General features: G+C 35.9%; 3 protein-coding genes across 6 annotated transcripts; 2 read left to right on the forward strand and 1 right to left on the reverse strand.

Annotated features, from left to right (window-relative positions):
- The first annotated feature begins 2,982 nt into the window (after positions 1 to 2,982).
- Positions 2,983 to 5,237, forward strand: LOC104793082 (short integuments 2, mitochondrial). The gene is made up of 8 exons (XM_010519359.3): positions 2,983 to 3,212; positions 3,307 to 3,411; positions 3,505 to 3,582; positions 3,707 to 3,848; positions 4,035 to 4,105; positions 4,191 to 4,287; positions 4,500 to 4,717; positions 4,799 to 5,237. The coding sequence occupies exons 1-8, from the start codon at positions 3,042 to 3,044 to the stop codon at positions 5,075 to 5,077; spliced, it is 1,161 nt and encodes a 386-aa protein (XP_010517661.1). The 5' UTR covers positions 2,983 to 3,041; the 3' UTR covers positions 5,078 to 5,237.
- On the reverse strand, positions 5,109 to 8,359 carry LOC104793081 (NADPH-dependent thioredoxin reductase 3). Of its 4 annotated transcripts, none has more exons than XR_015559920.1 (10): positions 7,847 to 8,234; positions 7,550 to 7,757; positions 7,343 to 7,448; positions 6,827 to 7,092; positions 6,188 to 6,490; positions 5,976 to 6,083; positions 5,810 to 5,896; positions 5,617 to 5,721; positions 5,392 to 5,522; positions 5,109 to 5,312 (listed from the first exon to the last, which is right to left on the reverse strand). XR_015559920.1 is itself a non-coding variant. In XM_087454748.1 (10 exons), exons 1-10 carry the CDS (start codon positions 8,151 to 8,153, stop codon positions 5,252 to 5,254), a joined length of 1,659 nt encoding a protein of 552 aa, XP_087310874.1. In that variant the 5' UTR covers positions 8,154 to 8,359; the 3' UTR covers positions 5,109 to 5,251. The 4 variants fall into 4 exon arrangements, 3 of the variants coding, with proteins under 3 accessions (XP_087310874.1, XP_087310875.1, XP_087310876.1); XM_087454748.1 differs by having other exon boundaries at positions 6,188 to 6,467; positions 7,847 to 8,359; XM_087454749.1 differs by having other exon boundaries at positions 6,188 to 6,467; positions 7,348 to 7,448.
- Positions 8,360 to 10,877: 2,518 nt separating this feature from the next.
- Positions 10,878 to 12,318, forward strand: LOC104793083 (heat stress transcription factor B-3-like). The gene is made up of 2 exons (XM_087454751.1): positions 10,878 to 11,289; positions 11,655 to 12,318. Exons 1-2 carry the CDS (start codon positions 10,969 to 10,971, stop codon positions 12,087 to 12,089), a joined length of 756 nt encoding a protein of 251 aa, XP_087310877.1. The 5' UTR covers positions 10,878 to 10,968; the 3' UTR covers positions 12,090 to 12,318.
- Positions 12,319 to 12,325: the final 7 nt, after the last annotated feature.

Below are 12,325 nucleotides of genomic sequence, written 5' to 3' on the forward strand. Positions count from 1 at the left end.
TAGTGGACAGGGGGCTACGAATACATAAGCATGCATATACTGATATGCATATGAAATATTAAAATACATTGATTATTCAGATGGCGTATGCCAAAAAAAAAAAGATTATTGATTACGAAGACATATAATCTATACCGCTATACGTACATACATGCGTCGTAGCTATATAGAGACAAAATGTATATGATAAAGTAAAGGTTTTCCCATTAGAAAGAGAGAAAAAAATTTCCACAAAAATTGTGAAGGAGATGCATATGTGCTAGCTTTCTGAATTAACAAAAATAATTAAAAATAATCAACATCATTAACTAACTGTTTGACATACTTTAAAAAAACTTATCACTAACTCGTACTTAATAGTTAAATTTAGTAACGGACGGCAAAATTATCGTAAGAGATGTGGCTAGGTATAGATAGTGCTAAACAATATTTTTTTTCGTATTATTGAATAAGCTTTCAGCTTTGCATGCATATACCTGATTAGCATTACAATACAACACATCATGAACACATGCCTTGCCTTAACCATTTTAATATTGACGCTTTTCTCCGGGCAAATCTAATCTGCATTGTGTACACTTTTTCTACCTTCATAAGTTTTCAATGGTCCGATCGATCCTCTCTCCCTATTTTTCTCATGCATAACGGATGTATCTCTTCCTCCACTTTTCTTTGGTTGCAATATAAAATGACTTGCGGAAAAAACTACAGACTAATGTATATTTCTTAAATCTAACATTTTCTTGTCAATTGTTTTTTTAATGATTTTTGGTTCCTTAAATCAAAACCAATAAGCAAAATAATGAATCCAAAATATCGATGGAAGTTTACATGTGACAAGATATACGGGATATACTGATTCTAATATATATTTTTGAATAAAAAATGCCAACTATAATTAATGCATACTCTTCTTCTTCTTTTTCTTTCTACTTTAAAAAAAAATTATTTAACGGTTCTATATTATCGTGTAAATAAAAATATGCGAACTTTCATTTCTGATTAAATATCATATGCTGCAACGGATCGGATTATAATATATGATATGAAAGATATGCTTTATACTATATCATAGAGCAATGCGCTTTTTTGGTTGGCAGATCTGAAATCTCTCGTCAAGGCATATAGTAATATAAGTATACATTGTTTATGAATTATGATTAGTTAGTGTTTATGTAATCTCTAAGTAGATTACTGATAATCGTTATAGTTATAGTGATCGATCAATAATGGAAAGTTTTAGGACGGGCCGGGGTATTGAGTGACTGAGTTGAATATTAAAAATAATAATATCCAGTATTAATTAAATACTTGAAGTCTTATTGTCCTAATTTTTATTTATTTTGGATTTAATGTTATTTACCCCAAAAGTTTCTGTAGCTAGCTTCGATTTAAAAAACGCTAAAATATAATACAAAAAATGTAAGTATATACCGATGGTCTCATATGGTGCCTCAAGAGTCAAGTCCAACCAACCATATATACATATAGCCGGTGATCGTTGAATCTTAGTGGTAACATGCCTTTGGTCACATAGATCAATCATCATATAGATGCCAACGTGCTCAACACCATATTCTAATTCTATATTATCATATATTACACACACACACGCAATATATATATATATATATATATATATATTGCGCTTACTAATTAAATTTTGTAAAAGGTTAAAGATTATTGCGACTGACTTTTATAGCGACTGGCTTTTACTTGATAAGTTGATATCAAATAAAATTTCTTGATAACCCCTTCATTCACTAGTCGTCGTTCTAGGCTAGTCACTTAGTCAGTCATATCGATTTTAGCCATCATTGATTGTTTTTCCATTCACACATTAAACTATTCTAGTAGAAACGATGGTTGAGTTTCTCACGGTTCATATATATATATATATATATATATATATGCATGGAGTGGCACATCCTTCAAGTCAAAATATGTTTCATGCATATGCATTAGTGCAATACTAGCTAGTAAACATTCATGAATGTAAAGATTACGAAATACAAATTAAATGATATAGTTCAAAGAACCGAGCTATAAATTAGCCTTTTCTAAGAACACCTAGTATTAGAAGAGGCTGACGCGGCTATTGAGATGTTCTCTAGATGTCGTCGAGACTAAATAAAGTGCAAATCAAACAATTTATTAATTGTATCATGTTATGTCCAATCCAATCACCCAGTGGTTAATTTATACATCATTACAGGTTAGAGAAAATCAAACACCAGAGATCTGAAATATCCTCTATAACGTTACCGAACAAACTAATACTTTTTCTTGACAAATTGTTCAACTATATATATCTCTATTATTGGTCTTGTGGAACAAATGTATTCGTATAAACACACGTCCACGTATTTGTAACCAGTGATTTTAAAATTTAATAAGAAAAAAAAAACATTATCCTTAATTAGGTTCAGAGTCAACAGTAAAGAAAGGACAACGTAAAAGATATTTTCCATGCATGAGATATTTTCAAGACTCAAGCGAATATATTATACTCCAGCTAGCTTGAGAAACAAATATTTGTGTTGGATCATAAACCGACAAAAACAAGTAGTGATTTTTTCAACCCTAATAATACAAATACTTATTTAACAAATCATAATGCCTGAAACTTATTGATAGAAAGAAAGATACGATCTTTGTATCACTATAAACAATGAGTGTGTTCCTAAAAAGTGCTCATCGAACTAAGATGCGACTTGATGATAATTACGTTAATTAAACACGTGTATTTAACTGTCAACTTAGAAATATCTTCAAGCTGTAAGTACAGATATTTTGATTATTTCTCAATTATCAGCTAATTAAGTATGTATAGGTGTGCTAATTAAAGCTTTTTACATTTTTTTTTATTAAATACTTTTGGTAAGATTTTTTTTAATAAGCCCAAACGTAAATGAAATCAAGCCCATATTGAGCCCAAATCTTAAAATCCTTTCCGTTTTTTTTTTTTTTTTTTTTGTCAAGAGCTGGAAAACCTCAGAAAAACCCCTCTTTCTCCTCTGAAGCCGTTGTTGCCGGAGAAAATGGTGATGATGTTGAAGAAGACGGTGAAGAAAGGTTTAATCGGCGGAATGAGCTTCGCTAAAGACGCCGGAAAAATCAACTGGTTTCCCGGTCATATGGCTGCCGCAACTCGCGCCATCCGCAGCCGCCTTAAGCTCTCCGATCTCGTTATCGAAGTTCGCGATGCTCGTGTCCGTAATCATACCCAAAATATCTACGTTTATTTCGATTCCTTTATCACAAGTGGAAGGATTAATTTGGAATTTGTTTTTGTGTATTTTGCAGATTCCTCTGTCATCAGCGAACGAGGATCTACAATCCCAAATGTCAGCTAAGAGACGTATCATTGCGCTGAATAAGAAAGATTTAGCAAACCCTAATGTTCTCAATGTAATTTTGTGTGTGTGGCCCTTGTGTTTTCTCCTCGTTAGTCACTGTGAGGTCGAGTTACTGAGTTTTTTTTTTCTTTCTGCAATTTTGTAGAAATGGACTCGTCATTTTGAATCCAGTCAGCAAGATTGTATTGCCATTAATGCTCATAGCAGAAGCTCTGTCATGAAGGTTAGATGATTCTCTTCTTTACATCTATTTTGGTGTGTTAAATCAGTAATAGTTTCTGTCACACACATGATTTGATATCCCCACTTTTGCATCGAAAAGTTACCTTCTTTGTATGATTCCGTAGCTGCTTGATCTCGTGGAGTTGAAGCTCAAGGAAGTGATTGCTAGGCAGCCTACTTTACTTGTAATGGTGGTTGGTGTCCCCAATGTTGGAAAATCTGCACTCATTAATTCAGTCCATCAAATCGCTGCATCTCGCTTTCCTGGTAAGATATTAGCGTCTCTGATGATAGGCAGTAGTAGTATTAACTAGACATTTCATTAGATATTTTCTGAAAAATTTGAATCCCATTTCTCCAAGCATATCTCGTTAGAAGTTCATTTTATTGCATGAACAGAATGATGAATGAAATGTAACATGACTGATTTCATTATATGCATCATGTGCATAGTGCAGGAGAGATTAAAGAGAGCTACGGTTGGTCCATTGCCTGGTGTAACACAAGACATTGCTGGTTTCAAGGTAATCTTTTTTTCTTTTTCTTACTTCTCTTTTTACTTGTGTATTTAGTTCTTCTGCTCTATGCTGAGTAAGTCCTGTGGTACAGATTGCTCATCGACCAAGCATATATGTTCTAGACTCCCCTGGTGTGTTGGTCCCAAGTATCCCTGATATCGAAACGGGTTTGAAGCTTGCTCTTTCAGGTTCTTATCTATATCTTTATCTTCCTTCTTCCTGTTGCTAGATGGTGTATACTTGGGTCTTAGTTCATTCAAATATGATACAGTTTAGGTCTTAGAATCTCAGTTCTTAGTAATTAGCTACTCCAGGAGTGTATTCTCTTACTGCATATGATTTCCCCAGCTGAAAGTTATGTTTGCTAAGAACTTTTAAATATAAAATTCCGACATTCAAGGGTCCGTCAAAGATTCAGTAGTGGGAGAAGAGCGGATTGCGCAATTCTTCCTAGCCATTCTAAACATTCGAGGGACTCCTCTTCATTGGAAGTACTTAGTTGAGGGAAGAAACGAAGGGTCTCATGCAGACTGCATCGATAAACCAAGCTATAACTTAAAGGATCTTCGACACCAGAGAGCCAAACAACCAGATTCATCTGCTCTGCACTATGTCGGGGTTAGCATAATAACCTTATATCTCGAGCTAGCTGTCTTCCTGATATTGTCCTAACTAATTGAGGTTTCCTGTCATCTACAGGATATGATCTCAGAAGTGCAACGTTCGCTGTACACAACGCTTTCTGAATTTGATGGGGACATAGAGAATGAGAATGATTTGGAGTGTTTGATAGAGCAACAGTTTGAAGTTCTACAAAAGGCATTGAAGATTTCTAACAAAGCATCCGAAGCAAGGTTAATGGTGTCCAAGAAATTTCTCACTTTGTTTAGGACAGGTAGACTTGGTCCCTTCATCCTTGACGATGTCCCTGAAACTGTAACTGACCCGCCCAAGTCAAGACGGGTAGTAGTTTTGTAAAATCATAAAGCAAATTGTAACACATTATGCGTGCAGCTTAATATGATGATTTTATTTGTTTTCATTTGAGATTCAATGGCGTTGCAGCAGTGACTCCAATGTATTTGAATAAACAAAATTGAATCATGATAAGATTTGGCATCTGCCAGAAACAATCAAATCTATCTGGTGTCCTCATTTATTGGCCTCAATGAATTCTCGGTACTCTTTCTTCATCTTCACACCCGATATTGTCCTGCATAAACTCGGAATCTTTAGCCAACGCTTAACAGAATAATATTTGCAATCCTAATACGGAAAGAACATTTCCCAACCTGAGCATTTCCTTGTTCTTGAAGAATTGCACACATGGAGTTCCCATGATTCCAGCTGCTTCAGCAATTTCTTGATCTTCCTCAATGTCAATCTCAACTAAATGCACCTCACTGTGATACTCATCGACCACCTGAAACAATATGAAGGAGAAGTGAACAAATGATAAGTAAATCAGCCAGCAAGATGTCTTCCGATAAGTTTCATTTCGACTAATGAAGGAATACCTTGTTCAAAATAGGCTTCAGAGTCCTACAGGGGCCACATGTTGGTGAAGTGTATAGTACCAATATAACTCTTGGACTCTCATGGTATAATTTTCTAAGAGCATACTGAACACAGGGCAAAATCACAAGGAAAAAGATGTGAGGCAGAGAAAATGTTTGTGGAAAATGCGTGAAAGTTCGTATCTTAACAAACCTGTCCCTTATGCTTTGTAAGAGTGACGTCAAACTTTTCTTGGACATCGCGTTGTGTAAATTCTTTCTTGGCCTCTTCAGTTTGAGGCTGTCATATGGTAGAACATGAAAGGGAGTAAGCCTTGTGAAGTGTGGATAAGATTTAAGATATTTCTAAAATTTTCTACCTGGTGAAATTCAACAAGAAGATTGTTACTTGTGAGGTATCTCTCGGCTGATAAAGCAGCTATGCATCCTGATCCAGCAGCAGTTACAGCTTGTCTCCATTCATGGTCCTAGAGTGACAAATGTGAGAATAGCTAACATAATTATCGAACCAGTATGACTTCACAGAGTTAATACCTACATTGAAAGATGGGTAAAAGTTTCAAAGCATAACCTGCACATCTCCTGCAGCAAATACACCTTCAACTGATGTATTTGATGTTCCTTCTCGAACTAACACGTACCCCGAGCTATCGAGTTCGACTTGGCCTTCCAATAACTGACTGTTTGGTGAATGTCCTATTCCATAAAACAATCCCTTTGCCTCCAGCTCGGTTTCTTCACCCGTATCAAGTCTTCTGAGTAGAATGCCAGACATCTGTCCCTTGGTGTTGCTCAATACGTCCACGGTTTCCGTGTTGTAATGAACTGTGATGTTTGGATTGTTGATCACTCTGAAACATTCGCCATAACCAACCTGTTAAAAAAACACTCAGGGTGTTGAAAAGACTCAACTTACGTTGTGCTCATTAGTCTATAATTCCAAAAGCCAACAAAGGGGATAAGCACTACACTGGTTGGTCTCATATCCAAGGAAGTCACATACATGCAACAGAGAAGACTCAATATAGAAAAAAAGTTCTGCCGCAGACTATTCTGATTTGATTTCTTAACTCTAAAGCCTGACAATACACATTTCCTTGATTCAGACATAACACTTTTCAATTTTTTTTCATCAGAAGTCAAAGAAGAGGAGTAGAGCATATATATAACCCAGAAGCTATTGACAATATAAGAACCTGTAAAAACTCACCTATCTTGCATAGCCTTGGAGGCTCTCAACTGGTCTCTGCGAACTAGCAAATGAACATGACGAGCATATTTTGTGAGGTACAAAGCTTCCTCTGTGGCCGTATCTCCTCCTCCAACCACGGCAAGTACTTGGCCCTTAAACAAAGGCGAAGCTCCATCACAGATAGCACAAGCACTTATCCCCCTACTCCAGAATTCTTCCTCTCGAGGTAGCCTCAGCCTCTTTGCTGTAGCTCCAGTGGCATAAATAATACTATGGCACTTGACCTATAAAATCAACCCAAATGGGCAACACCGGATGAGAGCTCAAGCCAATAAAAAACTATTCACCACAGTGGCCGCCAGTTCTAAAAGACTATCGATTAGTAAGAGTTTATGTTCATCAAAGCAATAAAAGCATCTGACTAAGAAAAATAATAAACCCTCCAACACTACGTTTAAATGCAACACCAAACCAGCAATCTCCAGCTAATTGGAATAGAAAAAAAAAGAGTGATAAACCAAGAAAGATAATCACCTTACGTTCACTACTTTGGACAGTAAAAGGAGCGGTCTTGACACTAAGAGATTCAACATCTTCGGGATACAACTCTGCTCCCCACCGCTCAGCTTGCTTCCTCATTCTAAACCATTTAAACACACAAACCAACACAAATTACATCAGAAACATGAAACTACTAAAGAATTGAATATATATATTATTGCCTAATATCCAAAACTGCACCTTTCCATTAAATCCGGACCCGTAATACCGTCAGGGAATCCCGGGAAATTCTCAACTTCAGTGGTGGTCATCAACTGTCCACCGGGAACTCCGCCCATCTGATATCCTTCAAAAACCACCGGCTTCAAATTGGCGCGAGCGGCGTATATCGCAGCCGTATAACCGGCAGGGCCGGAGCCTATAATCACTACATTCTCGATAATCTCGCCTGCAATTACCCAGAGCTCGATTAACTCGTATAAGAACACTGCCAAAACCTTAAGAAACAAGCGAAGAGTAAAAAAGTCCATGAAGTACCTGAAGAAGAAGGAGAACTGGTGGCGGAGACTCTGAGACGGAGGGAATCGGAGGAGCGAGTTCGGCTTGGTTGTTGACGGAGGAGGAAGGAGCTGCCGCGACGTGTAGTAGTAGTAGTAGTGAGAAAGAACAGATGAGGTGGTGGAGAAAGAGCGGATGATGCGGCGGAGACACGGTGAGTCGAAGACACGGAGGCAATTCCGATGCCTACCTTGGGAGACGCAGCCATGTTTTTTTTTTTTTTTTTTTTTTTTTTAATTTTTGGTTGTGGCCTCTCACCTCTCAGCCTTACCTTACCAGAGACCATACAATTGTCTTGTGCAGTTCAAAAAAAAAAAAAAAAAAAAAAAAACCAAAATGTCTGTTGGCGATGGTGCCTCACGCGCCCTCAGCATTATCTCTTCGCTCTCTTAGTCCACAGGCTTAGATGAGTATATGCCGTTGGATTGAACTGATGAAACGTATGAACGGTGGAGATGTGTGTTTACTGATTTTAGTCCCGGCTATTCAAGTGAGGGATAAGCCAATCGCAATTTCTTTTGAAGTGTGGGGAAGCTAACACTTTTTGAGCCTTTTTTCTCTATTGGGCCATTAATGGGCTAGATTTGGTCTCAACTCTCAAAATTTGTGTGTGTGTGTGTGTTTTTTATAAACTGTTTAAATCTCTCGAATTTCGAGCGCTTGATCACGACAATACCCCAAAGGCCCAAACGTCCTCACTAAATTTTCCATTCTCTTAGAATCATTATATTTAAAAAAACATAATCCGACAACAACATTTGTTTTTTGTTTTTTTTTTTTTTTTTTTTTTGTCACTCAAACAACAACATTCGTAAGCCGATATTTAGGTTATAAGTTATAACTTAGAAATAAAATAAACTACAGATATAGGAAGACTATATTTTACTTACTTCGATGTGAATAGGGTTGAAGTGAAAATCAAACTAAGAGTTGGTGAGGGAAGTCACAAACTATTTTTTTTATAAGTCAAGAAAGTTAAGCTGACCAAAAAGAGCATATATGAAAGCAAAGCAAAGAGCCTTTATCTTTTTAGTCAGACTAGTGTCTAAATTCCATGCATTTCGTAATGTTTTAGTCAACAATTGTACTTTCATTTGATTTTGTGTTGTATATATTTGTTTTGACGCCACGCCACCACTAAACGCTATTTTCTTAATTTATGGTAAAAAAAAAAAAATAATAATAAATAAGAGAGAAGCATCGTTCCTACTTGTCTTCCAAACCCGATGGTTTTGTTGCCTTTGCCATTTTGAAGTTTGTAGGATTTGTTTTCTAAACTGTTTTTGACTATATAAAAACTGTTGCATTCACCTTTCTCATGTAGCTAAATTACTTACCATCTTTACTAGTAAAATTAGCATTCAACATTTCAACATTCAACATTCAACGAGGCTGCTAGAGTTTTGAATTTAATTTGAGCCCTAAAAGAGCTACATGTCCAAGTAGTATATGGTGGGAGTTTTGTGATCCCTTATGGTTGCCACAAATAATTTCTCCAGGACGTATGAGTCACTTTTGTTTTACTAAATCATAATAATGTTGAAACGAAATCATAGAGCTTGACAATGTGGTGAGGATTTGTAATTTAGTTCTCTTTCTTTTGTTCTTTTCCTAGATATGCGTGGATGGTACGCGCCGTCGAAGGAACATTGTCGGTAATCCCTTCGAAACACCAATAGATGACGACTTGAAATGTGGTATCACTGCTTCTTTGACCAATAGAGAGATCCGAAAAGGTGATGGGATGATTCCTTCATTTTCATGCATTATTTGTTGACTAAAGCCGACATTAACTTAAAATTATTTGATAATGTCATGGAAAGAAATAAAGAAGAGAATTAGCTTTGGAAACTTTTATCGAACTGAAACTTCCAAAAACTATTTAAATTTGGAATTTCTTCTATAATTTTACTTACTTTTACGATACGTTAACTTAATTACATGATCAAAATCGTACGACTCTGATGAATCTTACCTTTCACTCAGACCCGTTGAGCCCCAGCTTACTCTTTTTTTTTTTTTTTTTTTTTTTTTTTTTTTTTTTCTGTTTAAAATATAATAATATATATAAGTTAAGGTGTCGAAAAGTAATGTATAAAGCATGAAAAAGTCAAAAAGATAGTCATCAATTTTGAAAAAATGAACAATTTACATGCTCCTACAAAACAAGAAAGCTAATTATAACGAAGCAAGACCATAATTATTCTTTATATACGAAATACTAAATTTCCTATCACTTTGAAAATACGAGCTATAAAAAAAGATTTGCTTAATTAAAAGAATACAACTTCTTCTAAGTGGTAATTTTTGCCATGTAATGATCTATATTTTAATATTCTAGAAACTTTTTTTTATAACTGGTACTTGATTACTCATGAGCACAAACACAATTTTACGAATATAGGTAAACATGATGAAGAATATGCATGATTTGCGTTCATCGTTTTTGTAAATTGATAGTACCAGCACACCTAAAAGGGGTCCAAACTAGTTGCTTCATATCACAATATCCTATTTTACCAACATACATAAATATATGTGTATATATTCACACCATAACTCGTGATTTTTTTTTTCCCTATATGTCTAATCAAACATACACGTTACTACTAAACATATATTGACAATATTAGAACTCGGTTGGTAAATGCAATGACTAATGCAGTTTCCCTGTAAAAAATTAACAAATCACGTATTAAATATTAACCATACAAAAATCAAATGCAAATATTGTGTTAGCCTAAACCTATTAGAGACAAGCGTTTTGTGTTTAAGAAAACAAACTTCGTGGATCCAACGTAAATATGATCAAATATCAATGGTTGGTTTCAAACCTGAAAAAATTACATCACATCAAACATCGTCTTTCTTATAATTTTAACAAAATATTTACAACACAGTTGTGTGTAAGTATATGCATCATGATTATATGCATGTTAGAACCGTATGTTCCTTGAAAAAGGTTCAAAGTATTTATATTCTTGTCTCAACCACCTTATTAAATAAGTAACGTCTCTATCTCTTTCTGTGGAGTCGTGTTACGTCTTTCTAGTTTGAGATCTTCTACTATTTGTTCTGTTCAAGAATAGCACTTCTCGACTATGGAAGAGGCTGGTTATCATTTACGGTGTAACGATAATATTTATAACGACGACGAGGAGCGTTTGCCATTGGCCATTATGATCGGAAAGCCAACATCCACGGCGGAACCACAGCCGCCGTCTCCGCCACAGCCACCGCCACCGTTCTTGGTAAAGACCTATCAAGTGGTGGAGGATCCGACAACAGACGAGGTTATATCTTGGAACGAAGACGGAACTGGCTTCGTCGTGTGGCAGCCGGCGGAGTTCGCTAGAGATCTTTTACCAACACTTTTCAAGCATTGCAACTTCTCTAGCTTCGTTCGCCAGCTCAATACTTACGTACGTCTATGCTCCACTCTTTCAATTAAGCAGTTATAACAGTATTTGTGTTTGTTTGAGTTTACTAGCCCTAAATTATTTTCTTCGGTAATTGATCCATATATGAACATTTATTAACTTGGGTGAATGATAAAATGACTACACCTTTTTCCTCTGCTATAAAGTAAAAACACATAGCGAGTGTTATTTTTCTAAATAATAACGTTAAAAACAAAAAAAGGCTGAATAGCATAATATTTCTATAATTAACATGCTAGTTAATCTATAAAGTAATATTTTTATAGAGGAATAATAACACTTGTATAGGGGTTTGTACGTGGATTTCCATAATGACATTAATCAGTATGGTTACAAAAATCTTATAGGGGTTCCGAAAAGTAACGACGATAAGATGGGAATTTAGTAATGAGATGTTCCAAAGGGGGCAAAGAGAGCTTATGAGCAATATCCGAAGAAGGAAGAGCCAACATTGGTCACGCAACAAGTCTCATCATCAGGTTGTACCAACAACGACGGTGAATCAAGAAGATCATCAACCGCTTGGGATTGAGCATCACCACGAGGATCAACGGTCTTCCTCCACTTCCTCGTCTTTTGTATACACTGCATTACTCGACGAAAACAAATGCTTGAAGAATGAAAACGAGTTATTAAGCTCCGAACTCGGGAAAACCAAGAAGAAATGCAAGCAGCTTATGGAGTTGGTGGAGAGATATAGAGGAGAAGACGAAGATGAAACCGATGAGGATGCTAATGAAGAAGATGATGGGCTTAAGTTGTTCGGAGTAAAACTTGAATGAAAAAAATCGCTAGATGAAACCAGTTTCTTCAGATTGTTACAAGTTTTGCATCACTATATATAGTACTCTTTTAAGTCGACATGCAAGATCAGACAAGATCAGAATTACATATGTCCGAAAAATCTCGGATTCTGACTGTGTTGTATTGATTAAGCTTCGTGTTCAAAACATGGTATATCGTGTGTATTAGTGTATAGGTAGACATAAATTAAGAGCACAGTTTCTCATATACTTAC

This window comes from Camelina sativa, chromosome 6 (genome assembly GCF_030686135.1).
Source record: "Camelina sativa cultivar CO46 ecotype springtype chromosome 6, ASM3068613v1".
NCBI classification, from domain to species: domain Eukaryota; kingdom Viridiplantae; phylum Streptophyta; class Magnoliopsida; order Brassicales; family Brassicaceae; genus Camelina; species Camelina sativa.

Excerpts from the sequence above, each read along its gene's own strand:
- LOC104793081 (XM_087454748.1), bottom strand. The coding sequence starts at position 8,153 with ATGGTCTCTGGTAAGGTAAGGCTGAGAGGTGAGAGGCCACAACCAAAA. Across the intron at positions 7,093-7,342 it reads TCCAAAGTAGTGAACGTAAG|GTCAAGTGCCATAGTATTAT; the intron begins GTGATTATCTTT and ends TTGATTTTATAG. Across the intron at positions 5,722-5,809 it reads TTACAAAGCATAAGGGACAG|TATGCTCTTAGAAAATTATA; the intron begins GTTTGTTAAGAT and ends CCCTGTGTTCAG.
- LOC104793083 (XM_087454751.1), top strand. The coding sequence starts at position 10,969 with ATGGAAGAGGCTGGTTATCATTTACGGTGTAACGATAATATTTATAAC. Across the intron at positions 11,290-11,654 it reads TTCGCCAGCTCAATACTTAC|GGGTTCCGAAAAGTAACGAC; the intron begins GTACGTCTATGC and ends AAAATCTTATAG.
- LOC104793082 (XM_010519359.3), top strand. The coding sequence starts at position 3,042 with ATGGTGATGATGTTGAAGAAGACGGTGAAGAAAGGTTTAATCGGCGGA. Across the intron at positions 3,213-3,306 it reads TCGAAGTTCGCGATGCTCGT|ATTCCTCTGTCATCAGCGAA; the intron begins GTCCGTAATCAT and ends TGTATTTTGCAG. Across the intron at positions 4,718-4,798 it reads CTGCTCTGCACTATGTCGGG|GATATGATCTCAGAAGTGCA; the intron begins GTTAGCATAATA and ends TGTCATCTACAG.